Below are 13,571 nucleotides of genomic sequence, written 5' to 3' on the forward strand. Positions count from 1 at the left end.
GAGCCTTTTGTGTAAATGATTTTTCATTTTTTGGTGTGAGTTTTCCAATAGGATGGTACACTGTGAGACAGATTCTCACTGAGCAGAAAGTGAAGGGAATCTTGGCCTCGCTGGACAATATTTTCAATGGTGCCCGTGTTATAATGTTGACTTCTGAAAAAAATTTCTGTAATCTTTGGCATAATGGAAAGCACCCTTACTGACATTGAACAAAGACAAATTATTGAAATTCTTGATTCCAGGGTAAAGGAACCAAAAACAGTTTTTTGAAGCTCAGAAAATATATACTTCTATATCACATGTTTTTCCAGTGTTTCATCCACAAACACAAGTGACCCTACCAACAGACAGAACAGACAGTCTTTTCAAACTGTTACATAATCAGCAAAATTACATCCATAAAACCCAAATTTCTTGTATTATTTTTATAAATCTATCAGTTCCTTTTGCTTCAGATCACTTTTTTTCCATAGTTTCCAGGGGCTAATGGGTCAGTTTTGCTTAAGATATGCTACATTTAAACTAGTACTGCATAACTGAAATTTTTGAAATGTAAGTAAATCACAGCTTAATACTTCCTTGAAGAGGACCCCACATGCCTACATGTCACTGTTGCGTAAAACTCTTCCTATCGGGACCCTTAACTCTGATCCAAATGTTTGCATGAATATTAATTATTAATACTAAATAAAATCAACTCACTTTATAGCATTAGCCTGCGGCAGGTCAGTTCTCTGATTTTCTCTGTTCAGACAAAAAGAACTTTTAGGGATGATGGATTTTGCTATGCACAGACACAATACCATTGTTTTGAAAACAAACATTTGATTCAACATTTTAAGGCCATTATATAAAGTTTGCATGCATTTTCCACTCTATTTCCAAACTTCTTTGCCTCATAAATATTGGAGACATTCTGATTACACAGACTCTTGATAATTTACGGACAGGACACCCAGACTATTTCTGCATTCCTGATGATTGAATCTGTCTAATGAAGTTTTTCCTTATCAAGTTCAGCTGATAATAATGTCATGCACGCTCAGAAGAGCCTACATCCTCTACACCAAACTTGACGTCATGATCTGTATTCTGAACAGGGGTTTTAATGTTGGGTGACTCCATGACAGGGCATTTCTCAGGCCTCTGTTCCTCTGCACCGATGCGCTCCACTCCCCTCGCTGCAGGACCCAGAGCTCCTTGAAGTGGCTGATTGCCACCTTGAACTGGCTGGTTGCCACCTTGAATTGCAGGCATGCCTTGTCTCATTACCTCTTCCCATCTCCGTTGCCGTTCATTCATAGCATTCAAAAGCTCAAGAATCTGCTCTTGCTGCTGATTAATGTTCTCCTGCAGTGGAGCGTGGTCAATTGCATCTCTCTGATGTGCATCATTATTTAACTGCTGTACGGCCACTTCGACATTTTGAACATGGTTTTCAAGCCTTTGAAGATTTCCCTGGACATTTCCAGGGAGGGCTGGGACAGTAGCGATCGTCATAAATGGCAACTTCACTTGCAATCCACTTAGTGTAAACATGGCAATAATGATAATGATGACGACTGCCAAGAACACAAATGGTTGCCACTGCAGAGGGACCTCTCTGAACAATGCACGAAAACTTTTGCCAATGGCTTCTGCAACATGTTCAAATGGTTGTGCGATAATACTGGCTACTGTTGCAGATATTGCCTGTAGAGAGTTTACAAAGGTTTGGCAATTATTACGGACAAAATCACAGTACTGTTCTAATCAGTTATTTTTGTGTGTACCAAGCTTCCCATAAGAACATTAAATGTACAGCCTTGTCAAAATGTTTTGCTGGTAGCTGGCAGGAGAACAGAAGTATTAGCCAGGAAAGGTCACAGATGGATTTGTTATTCGTCAGGATTTGTGATCTCCAGTGTGAAATGTGCAGCAAATAATTTAAGTCTGTATGTAGCCAAATTGCTGTCTGCTGGCAAATTTTGAATCTTAATATTACTAAAAAATGTTTGGTTTGAACTTCCAAACATTTCTAGTGGTCAACCATTATAGACCAGCATTTTTCAGGATTTCCAGAAAAGAGGAGAACCTAGTGAGGTATTTCTTGAAATTTCAAAAATTTCACGCCAGGAATTTCTAGAATTTTTGTATATAATAAATGGTTTGCTGCTCTTATTCAACAATTTGCAGGTTTTCCAGAAACTTTGCCTCTGTTTTGAAAGTTCTGGAATTTTTGTTGAATGAAGGCCCTTGGATTAAGCCCTCTTCTTGTTTAAAATATAATGAAATTGATTTATTATGATTACTTTTTTTGTTTTAAATCTAATTTAAAACCAGTATATTGAAAAGCATATTGCACTGTCGTACATTTGGTTCATTTTGAGACGGTTTTCTTAGTCTGCTAATAAGCCCTCTCAGATATAAGCCCTTCTGTTTATAAGCCCATCCTAAACCTCTCATGAAGCTCGAGTATATAAGCCCAGGGCTTATAAGTGGTAGTATACGGTATTAACCATAAAATAACAAATCAGGGTGAGGTAGCAGCTCTCATCAGGTCTCACACAACAGTGGTTTCATTAACATTTTCAGCAAGAGGGCAACTGGTTTTTACAGGTGGAAAAAAAGAAGAAAAACTTTCCACTAGATGGTCAAACCAGCCGGGCAAAATTGTCCTCACAACCGGTCAATTTGCCTGGTGCCTGGCCCTTAATGAAACCCATGACATGAATGGCTTGATGCCCTTAGAGAGGACAATCAAACAAACAACAGAAACAGTGCCCCTAGCCCCAAAACAACAACAGCTTCTAACAAGCAAAAAAAGTTACAAGCTTATGAGAGCTGCTACACTTCTGAAATTATTAGTAAGTCAATTGAATTAGGATGACTAGAGTATGAATGAAGCCAACCCATTCAATATTATTGTTGCAAAAATAAGTATTACTCACCAACATTAGAAAATTCTGAATTAAGAACTTGGAAACAAGTAACACAGTACGAGGGAATCAATGTGAACTTACTTTTGATGGAGAAATTTCCCAAATTGGGTCAACAAGTAACATCTCCTGGTACTTTACACAAGTGTCGTCAGTAAAGGTAAATGAATTTTTCAACCAAAGTGTAAGGGACTCTAATGGCCGTAATTCGTGATCTGGCCGGCAATGTTTGGGAATTTCCTTTTCCATCTGTGCTTGTTTGGAAGCAAATGCTTTTCTGTATAAACGATACCACTCCCAAGGAATGCTGACAATAAAACAGATGAACAGTACACCCCAGAGCTGGGTCCGCCAGGTTAACCTTGTGCGTGTCTCAAAAACAATTGCTGCGCAAATCACCAAAATCAGAGATGCCAAGATAAGAATTGCCTCTTTAGTTATATAACTTAATGATGAATTGTCCCACTGACCAAAACCATACATATCGTCTCTGCCTTTAAAATTAGATACAATGCCGATGATCACCTCACAGACGTCTTGGACGTTTCCATCGTCTGATTTGACAAATTTTTCCAGAGCTGCAACATTATCTTTTGAAGCAGTCACCACAACCTCATGATCTCCATGATCTTCAAGATTCCCTAGTATGCTTCTGACTACTTTTTTAAAGTATGGAGTGTCACACGGTGATGCATTGGCAACAGTTTTTTCAGCACAGGCCTGACATTTTACGGGTGATTTTTCCAAGTCCTTGTAGCACTGCGATAGCTTTGCTTGGAGTTTGTCATGATCAGATTGTTTTGCTGCGGCATCCTTTACACCTATTCCCTGATTGTAAAAAAATGTACATAATTTGTTATATGACAGTGGTGTCATGGTTAGTGCCCTCGCATGCTGATAACATGGTCTGGGTTCAAGCCCTAGCTAGGCACATTGTGTTATGTTCTTGAGCAAGACATTTTACTGGGCAGGAGATCACAGTGCCTCTCTCCACCCAGGTGTATAAATGGGTACCGGCAAACTTAAAGCTGTGGGGCAACCCTGCGATGGACTAGCATCCCATCCAGGGCTACTGAAACCAAGTTAAGGACCTAATGGGCCACTTGGTTCGTATACAGACCATAAAGAAAAGCAATAAGCGAGCTTTCACTAGAGCTTTGGGCAAGCTGTGACTATGGTGAGCTAGCCCAAAGATCATTCTCATTAGCTCCTAAAAAACAATAGTTTCACCTCTTACAGTATTTGAATTTTCTCAAAACCTTTTCCTCAAAAAACTTCCACTGCCTGTTGGACAGGCAAAGGACAGAATCCACTGTCCCACTGCAAAATACACTAACCCTGGGCTATTGGATAGGTCTTTAAACTCTATTATGTAAACCTTTTTATTGTTCCTGACATGGTACCAAGTGTTTGTCTGTTCATGTCTGTGTCTGTTGATTGGTTGGTTTGAATTTCAGGATGATCACTGATTTTTTCGCTGTCTATATCGATCACAAGAAGTTGTACAAGGTGATTTTGCACTGGTGTACGACAATTGCAGACTTATGAAATAATATTGTTTTCCCATTTCCATTAGTGAGAGCTGAACCGTAGGACGGCTAACCTGAGCTCTATTCAAGCCAACCTGAGTGCTGTTCAGGCTAACCCAAGTAATGTTCAGGCTAACTAGAGGGCTATTTGGGCCTAAATGTAGTCTGGTGTCTGCACCCTGCAAATGTCACAGCATTTTTGCACTTAAACTATTTTTTCACTTCTTGATGTTTGTAACAAAAACTCACTCAGGGTGCACCAGTTTAGTAAAACCCCCTACAGTATCTTTCTGATCACGGTAGATGCAAAATGTTTGCCATGGCGTTCAGCACTCTTCATTTAAATCACATTTCCATTTCCATTGTGAGACCCGAAATTAGGGGGCTCCCACATTGCAGTAATTCCTGACCATTTTTGGCCTGTATATCCCGACTCCAACTGCAAAAATTAAAGAGTTTTCTACTCGATATCCCGTTTTATCTGATCTAAATATCCCATTGATTTTTCCCCAAAATATTCTGCATCCTGTTAATTTTTTACCCAAATATCCCGTATTTCGAAAACCGTTTATAGCGTCTCCACTGTAAACCAGTTTGCATATCGAGTTGCAAGGAAGTTTACGGGATAGAAAACGAGGAAAACAATAAGAAGTGAAAGGAAAAGCGTAACGTTTAAAAGACTAGCAGGTTCAGCGAAGAAAACATTCAACTTTTAGTTTGGCAAGGGAATGAAAAGATGTGAAATTAAAGGCAAACTGACCGTGTTGTCGAACGATTGAGCTGCCGCATCATAGTGGATCATGTCCCACGGATTCAACCACTCATTTCCTGGAAGGGACTGCTCAGCTTCATTGTAATTACCTTCCTGTCCAAGTGATCGACAAACCAGAGAGGAAAAACTGATTAACAGTAACGAAAGTACTTGCATTCTGCTACGTTCAAACGCCAACCTCACCGTTTTTTCACCTTCCGTTTCCAAGAAAGATTGTGAGGGGGACTGGGTACCTCATTCTTCAGAGGAAAAAAAAAAGTACCCACCCATCTCCACAAGGGAATCTATTTTGCATTGAGTTTCAATTCAAATTTCTTTTCCTTCATTGTAGTCCCATATTTAACACATTTCCCATCGTTTATTTTTGCAGATTTTTGAAAATTTCTCCTAAAATTATTCTTTCGTGTAAAATTGTCTTTATTGGACTTTCTTTTGTCTTTGTCAAAACGACTGTCAGAGAAGCTATTTTTGCTCAGTTTTCGTTGTCGAGTCATCCATTCAATGACGTCCATTCAAATTTATGGTATAAGATAAACTCTAAGTCGATTTGAGAATTGAAAAAATAATTAAGTGCTATCAACATTTTTTTTAGCCTCTCCCCTCCCACTACGGAGACCTTTGTTTGTTTACAGGCTACCAGACTACCCTGGGAATATTTCGCGGCAAATCTTCGCACGTGGCGCGATTTGTTTATCACCTCAATCATCTCAGTCCGTCTGGCAGAAGCAATATTCGAAATGAATTTCACGTACCTTGTGCTTTTGAAGCCTTCAGAAATACGCTTTACTGAGAACATTCTCGCATCGAAGTTTGATAATGGCATTCCCCTTGAGGAGACCTTCACTCAGATAAAGAATGGAGAAATTTTGTTGGAGGATATCCCGCTCATAGAAGTCGTGTTTTACCCAGAGAAGTGGGAATGGTACACTTTGAACAACCGACGACTCTGGGTCTTAAAAGAGCTGGAAAAGGTTGGAAAATGTCGTTTTGTCAAGACGAAGAGGGTTGAATACGTGGAAAATGTCTTTGAGTATCCGTCTTTGTTGTATGGCTCTGCAACTCTTGCAGAAAACAAGCGCTCGATCACTTGGAAAGGCGACAACCTGCAAATAACAACACGCTGTAGTCCTTCCAAGGAGGTGAATATTTACTACGAAGAAGATGAACCGAGGTCTCGCTTTGCTCGACAAGAAACGCCCAGAAGATGGAACCGAGCGGAAAATTCACACCACTATGAAAGAAGTATACAGCACTACAGTGGCCACAAAATGAAACACAAAAAACTGTGTAGGAAGCGTTTCCATCCCTACTCCAGACACCATGAAGATCGTCTGCAAAGAAGAGAAGAAAACTTCGCTGTTCTCCGCTGCATGGTGGAACGGCGACGTGGCCGTAGAAATTCGGAGTTATCAGAATATTCTGGATCTGAATACGGCTTCCATTTCAGCTATACTGTCTGGTATCAAAAGAGGCAAGCGTTTTTACAGCGTATCTACTGTGTTCGTACAGGGCGTCTGAGAGATCCTTCGCGCTTCATCGACGTGCTGTACACTTGTGGTGTCTGCTTCAAGAGCTTCAAGACCAAAGTGAGCTTGAACCAACACAGCGAGGAGCTATTGCACTGGGCCTGTGTGCGGTGTGGAAGGTTTTTTGAAAGTCACACTGCTCTTGGACAGCACAAACTTGCCTTGAACCACACAGTGTAGGCGTCACGCAATCACAACAGTTACACGATGCATAAATATTCGTTTAATACAAACGCTGACTGTCCTTCTCTGAATTTTCCGTATTTCATTACTGGAACAATGTACTGGCAATATGTGTTAGGCTGTTCAAGTTGATGTTGATTTTTATTGTCACGGTTGATTGCGTGACACCAAGTTGCATGAAATTCAGTGTCATTGTGTTACATACGAGTGCAACTGTTGCAATGGATATAAAGATAGTTATGAAAATTATTTATCGAATCATTCATGTTAAATCATAGGTAGAGAAAGATTATAATTTGCATGTTTCTATTATATCAATGATATAGACGGTTAATTGTTGGCAAAAATATAATTAACCACCCGATTTTTCAGCTGTAATACAGGAAAATGACAGTACAGATTTCAATGGTATGGAGAAGTTTGTTAAAGCTGTACCATGTTGAAATATGTTTTTGATACATTAGTTGTCAAACATACAGTTATGGTTAAAAATAAGTTATATAATATAATAATTTTTTCAGAAATAAGTGTGTCTTCCTGATGTAAGACGATATATTAAACAGTTCATAAAAGGAATTAAAATTAAGCATTAAGTCGACCAATTGTGTTTGTTTTTTGGGCCTTGTTTCTTTCTGTAAATACTACCCATTCTATTGCCCTTCTTCTGTACTCTTTCTTTTTAAACTAGCCATCCTTTCTTGTTCTCTAATAAGCCTTTGCTCATTATTGAGGCTTTCCTCTAAGCTAGGAGATATTGTTTTGATGTACCTCCAAACTCTCAGAACCTCTTTTCAAGGACATGTAGCAGTCAGTGAATGAGAATTTAGCTGTTTACATATAAAACGTCTCAAGCTAGAGACCAGAAGTCAAAGGGTTACTAGACAAAGGAGATTTGTAGAAACACACGAGACACTTAACATCTCTGTAAGCAAAAGGAGGGACAATGACCTGGAGTTGGCTGGCTTCTCTGAGAGGATACATGTTTCCACAAATTGTTTGACAAGAGTTGGAAAATTTGTTTGGTGATCAGATGAGAAGAGATGTAGAGCTGTTTGCCTATGGTCATACCCTCCCTCTCCCTCTCTCCCCAGAGAAAAAACGCCCAATCACAGTTTATGGTCTCGTTGGCATTCGTTACACAGGATGTCACGCAACACGCTGACCCCACGTATGATGTATCACAGACACTACCATATGTGACCTTCATATCGTTTATCATCAAAAAGCGTGTCGTGTTCCGTACGAATGAATTTACCCGTGTGTTGAGCCAAGAGTACACAGCAAACAGCGCATAGACGTTGAAAGTTCGGTCCCTTGTTCTTGGATCCAGGACAAGTCCGTTTTGAGTAAGTCTGTAAAGTCATTCAACAAACGAATTGCGAAAACTCTGCTATTTAATGACCTTTAAGCAGTTTTCAACACGAACAGATAAGCACAGTATACAGTAATTGTTACGGACAAAATCTCTGTCCATTACGTAACGTTTCCAACCAGTGGTGGTTACCTTTAAAACCAAAATCGAATTACGTAAGTATGTGAGCAGAAATCGGTTAAAAACCATCAACGGGAGGTAAATGTTTCACATCAGTGCTTTTTTCTGCGCAGAAAGATTGCTAATGTCCGCTATCGTGTGTGAGAGCAAAATGTTAGCTATTTAAGGTCATGGCCTCTTGGTTCTTTATACACGTTTTTATCACACTGCAAAACAATCCCTCCTTTCTCTTGAAAATGTTTTATTGAGAAACGAGTGGGAAAAGGAACGCGCTTTGGTGGAAATTAAAACCCGCGCGCCTCGCGAGGAGACCACGTATGCTTGGTGAGAACGGTAACAGGGGACACGGGAAGGGGCGAAATGTCTGTGTTCCCCTGCATAAGACTGTTGTTTTCAAAAAGAGGGTTCCCGTTTAGGTTTGAGACAGAGTATGACAACCACATTGGTATATTCGTAGTTATAAGTTTTCCTATTTCAGCCGGACCATGCGAGCAGTTGCGACCCAGCTCCTGCTTGCCTCGCTTTCGTTCTTGGTACTTACAGAGGGATCAAAAAGGATATGCCAGCGGCCATCTTCGTGGACGATCGGTCAGCTGAACCCATTGGCTGAAGCGCGATCGAAGGGTCACGTGGTAATTCTTGGAGTGATGCTCGCCAGCTGACGATTTTGTCAGTGGCAGGCTGGGCGGATGAACCTCATGTATAAAGAAATAGTTGTGAAGAGGTGAGCAGTCTCTCCGCAGTCCTTCTATTTTGTCTTGAGTTCGTCGAGATCGCAAGCTTAGCAAAATATTAATTAACCCAGCGCGTGGGATATGAATGAGCCGAAACGCAAGGGGCTGGGGCTGGGGCTGGGGAAAGACAAAAATAGAGGGTCTGTGGACTTCTTTTCCCATTTCCGCACGCTTCGCGGCCGCTTTCGCGCGCTCGAAGAAAAATAACTATTAGCAAAAGAAATAAGCGTCTATGCACCGACTATTTGCGTTTGTTTACTCAACATTATCTCCTCGGCCTTTTCTTTGGTCTAGTGGACAAGGTGAGAGATCCTCAATAGAGCGCAAGACAAGCATTGTTCAGTTTTCTCTCTTTGTTAGTTGCTCTACCCCGTCTCCTCGGTATGACTGCTTGACTACTCTTGCTGAAAAGGTAACGCGACTCAGGAAGTCAAGTGACTGGAACTCGAACCTGCTGTAGTGGTTTTTGCTTATTCTCATTAGCTGATCAATCGTTGTTCAACTTTTTGACCAAACGTAATGCCATGCCAAACGTTTTTTCCTTGAAACTGGAATGTTAACCTTTCCGAATTCAAGTTAAAACCCCTCGGGAGGGCACAGCGGAAATGAAAAACTAATTCGGACCGAAAGGTAATACTGGTTTTGACCACGAAAAGTGCGTTTTATCCAGTGCGAAACACGTAAGCAGTCAATGGCAGGTTAGCCAAAGTTTTTGTTAAGGTACCGTACAACAATCACCTGTGTGCATCTGCAGAGAGACAATATCAGAGTAAAGGTCCAAAGAACGGAACTCGGTGACCCGGGCCAGAACACTCATTCTATCTGTTGAGTACAATACACTACTCAGTCGCAATATCACCGGTTTTTAGCGCGGCTACGGGGGTGTTAGAATATCATTTATCAGATAACTTTTCGGCGATTTCTCTTCTATCGTAGTTAAAATCTCGGCTATTTTCTCAGCTGTCACTAAATTTTGAACATCTCAGATCACATCGCTTTCACTTTGAAAACGCTTTGTGTCTCAGCTGACGGTTAAACTGATTCTGATCAATGGACGTTCAGGTATCAATTTAGTCACAAAATGTAACATTTTGCAACTACTTACAGGAAGTGAATTCATGAATTTATGCTTCGTTGTTTCTCATACTTCTTGACGAAACAACTTCGTGGCTGTAAAAATCAAAGAAACTGTTGGAAAAAGAATTTAAAATGCCTCAAAGATAAGATAAACGATTCGTAAGGAAAACATCGATTCGCATTCCATCGACTGAGACTCCGACACAAACATTTTGGTGCTGAGACTGCGCAGCACGGACGGGAAATCATCTTTGAACCTCATCGAGACGCTTTTGAGCAGCTGTTGTGGTAGTAGTAGTGCTACTATCGAATTATAGCCTAGTTATTCAGTTAACTAGCTCTCAAGCTAAGCGTATATCCACGTTAAATAAAGCATTCATTCATTCATTCATTCGACGTTAAAGACCGAATTTTCTTGAGGTTTTTTAGCGGTAAAACTACGAAAACAACTTCTTCAGACCATTAGCCCATTAGTCAGCCAGTCTCATTTGTAACATGGTAGCGTTTGTCCCTTACAGGAATATCACTGATATTACCTTCATGATTCTGAACATGAAAAAATCCGCTACCTCCATCTCCGAGTTGAAAAAGAGAGTGTCGTTCCCAGTCTACCAAGAGCCCGCCAACCAAGACATCGTGGCAATGCTTGACGGAAAGAAAGACGATATGTTGATTTACGATCGCTGTGGACTGTTGGTTGATCATTTAAGAATGCCCTACAGCTATATGAGATATCCATATGTCTGGTAAATTTACAAGCCTTGTATTTTGCTTTAATGGAACTCCACAATCCAACAATCTTCCCAATGTCTATTAACACCAAAAGCAGGGGAGTATAATCTAAAAAAGAAACATGATGACCAAAAGAGTCAAAGTTTTACCAGAATGGCAATTTCGTTGTTCGACATCCTGTCCCTGGGGAGGGACTCCCACGCAAAAAGGACGGGGGTGTTCGCCGTACTTTCTAGGGGTTAAAAAAGCATTTTTGTAACTCGAAGGGTGTTCAGCCTTAAAAGATTCACATCGGGAGCTTTCGCGGTACCTTTCAGGTTATTAAGCCGAAAAAATACGACAGGAGGAATGTGACAATCAAATGATTTTGAATTTTGTCTCATTTACACCGGTACCTCTTAGAGGTGAAAAAGAATTTCAAGCCACGCCCACAAAACAGGATCTTGGTACCTCTTAAAAGTTTTTTTAAAATTTTCGACGAGCTCCCCGGTCCTTTTTATATGGGAGTCACACCCCCCGCGGTATCCTGTCACAAAATCAAATTTACTGAATTGTAATCCTGATCTTCTTCCCCAAGACACTTTTTCTTGTATATTTAGCTATATTTGGTTACGCTTGGAAATATGACATGGAAATTTAGTGTAGGAAAGAGAACTTGTGACAGTCACCCGTGACACTGTCACCTTAAATGGTGACATGAAATTTCATGACACAAAAGGATATGGCGTGACAAGATATGATACGGGTATACCATATAAACGACAGGGTCTGATTCTATAGTGAAGTACTACTGGTTATGTTCTCAGGGATTCCTTAAAAAAAGTTTATAACAACAAGATTTCAGAATGCCACCGACATTGCCCAACCCCAACAACCGCGGCTCCAACCCAGTCCACCACAGCCATGCCTGTTACGTCACAAGAATTTTCAATCAATACCACAGTAAGTGTTACTACGCAGCCGGCTCGACTTGAAACTACAACGAATTCGTCATTCAAGATCTTAAACAACCAAAGCACTGTGGCAAGCGAAGAGGAAACGAAATAAAATAGACTGATATTTTATTTCATTCAGTTCTCATTAATTAGTTTTTGACATCTTGTAAGTGTGCCGAGATTCTCGGTCATTTTTGGCCGGTTTTAAGAGGGAGATTACAGAAAAAGACAAGGATTAATGAAAGCCCGAGTAACGTTATAAGGTTTTTTTTTTCAACTGTTTTTGACTTGTTACTGAGCACACTGTAATCCGTATATTTCTCTAACCCTCGATTTTTCGAACCTCCCGATTATTCGAGCAAAAAATCTTTTCCGTCCCCTCAATCGAACAATTAATACTCTACGGGGGTAATTCTACCCCCAGAGTTGAAAAGAAACAGAACTCCACTACAGTATTTCATATGTAATTTGTATTTTTTGGTTAGGATTAGCGCCAAATCTTTTCAATCTGGAAACTTTGTTTATATGACAAACAAACAAATAAAGTGCAAGTTGTTTGTTTCGATGAAAATCGACAAAGTGATAGAAAGTCTAGAAAAAAAAAGTATCAAGAAATGATCTGTTTTTTGTTTTTGGATAGCCTCTGAGTCCGTTATGACGAAGTTATATTAAACTTGAATTGTAACTTTTGATGCTTGGAGTTCACGCTGTGTAAAATCAAGATTATTTTTTTCCTTGAGTTTCTTCAAGATCAGTGCTTCGGAATCCTACGTAAAATACGATTTGTAGTGGTTTTTACCCACAGCAGTTGTAATCAAATATTAAAGTTTGAAACTATAAAGTTTGCCAGCTGTTTTTCCTGTTTCACTAATCTTTTAAAATTATAAAAGAGTGTAAAAACACCGGTGTCTGTGCCCTGCTACAGGATTGAGTTACCAGATGGTTAACTACCATGTGGCATAGTTATGCTTCGCGATTTTTGCAGTTTTTTTACATAATCAGCAAAAAAATTCCCGTTAACAAAAGTTCCCGCAACAATTTTCTCCTCAGGAAATTTACTTCACTGGCGAAATTATACACAGAAACATCACATGTAGAATCTTGTTGGCAAAATACCGGTGTGGAAAAGAAAGTGCCAGTGGGCGATAACTCGAGAAATAATGCATCAAGTGGTACCGCAGCTATTACTGATCTGCCGTCGGAGCAATCAGCAACACTTTGACGGGATCATGTAATTCAGTGTAACAGAGTAACATCGACTATCGTCAATGTTTTATCTCTCTACATGTTGTTTGACTTGACGATTGCATGTAGTTTAGTAAAACGAAAAAAAAAAAACACACGAAAATGTTGAAATTCTAATTAAACGTGACTTTCTGAAAATCGCAAAAATTAAAGCCCGGCAAAATAAAAAAAAAAAGCCGATCCGCAAAGATTAAACTTCCGCAAAAATTTCGTGCCACGCGGTAGTCAGAAACCTTGTCCACTTCTTGATATGCTATGATAACGTATCAACCACCTGATATCGCAGGATTTTTAGCCAGATTTCCCTTAGTCCCTCTATCGGTATTTTGGCAACACTCCAGGACAGAGATTCCTTCAATTCTCAGTCATCTCTACGTGAACAGAAAGAGAACGGCTATAAGCTGGTTTTCGAGGTGTCTACTTGCAAA

General features: G+C 40.0%; 3 protein-coding genes across 3 annotated transcripts; 2 read left to right on the forward strand and 1 right to left on the reverse strand.

Annotated features, from left to right (window-relative positions):
• Window positions 1–144: 144 nt before the first annotated feature.
• LOC110050248 (chloride channel CLIC-like protein 1) lies at window positions 145–5,448 on the reverse strand. Its single transcript, XM_020756152.2, has 3 exons — window positions 5,208–5,448; window positions 3,003–3,746; window positions 145–1,692 (listed from the first exon to the last, which is right to left on the reverse strand). Exons 1-3 carry the CDS (start codon window positions 5,373–5,375, stop codon window positions 1,033–1,035), a joined length of 1,572 nt encoding a protein of 523 aa, XP_020611811.2. The 5' UTR covers window positions 5,376–5,448; the 3' UTR covers window positions 145–1,032.
• A 438-nt stretch (window positions 5,449–5,886) lies between these two features.
• LOC110050249 (uncharacterized) lies at window positions 5,887–7,526 on the forward strand. Its single transcript, XM_020756153.2, has one exon. It carries the CDS (start codon window positions 5,957–5,959, stop codon window positions 6,923–6,925), a length of 969 nt encoding a protein of 322 aa, XP_020611812.2. The 5' UTR covers window positions 5,887–5,956; the 3' UTR covers window positions 6,926–7,526.
• A 607-nt stretch (window positions 7,527–8,133) lies between these two features.
• LOC110050208 (selenoprotein Pb-like) lies at window positions 8,134–13,318 on the forward strand. Its single transcript, XM_020756098.2, has 4 exons — window positions 8,134–8,274; window positions 8,899–9,144; window positions 10,750–10,977; window positions 11,770–13,318. Exons 2-4 carry the CDS (start codon window positions 9,110–9,112, stop codon window positions 12,008–12,010), a joined length of 504 nt encoding a protein of 167 aa, XP_020611757.2. The 5' UTR covers window positions 8,134–8,274; window positions 8,899–9,109; the 3' UTR covers window positions 12,011–13,318.
• Window positions 13,319–13,571: the final 253 nt, after the last annotated feature.

The sequence above is a fragment of the Orbicella faveolata genome, unplaced genomic scaffold, assembly GCF_042242905.1.
Source record: "Orbicella faveolata isolate gen_17 unplaced genomic scaffold, um_ofav_v1 contig_14, whole genome shotgun sequence".
NCBI lineage: Eukaryota > Metazoa > Cnidaria > Anthozoa > Scleractinia > Merulinidae > Orbicella > Orbicella faveolata.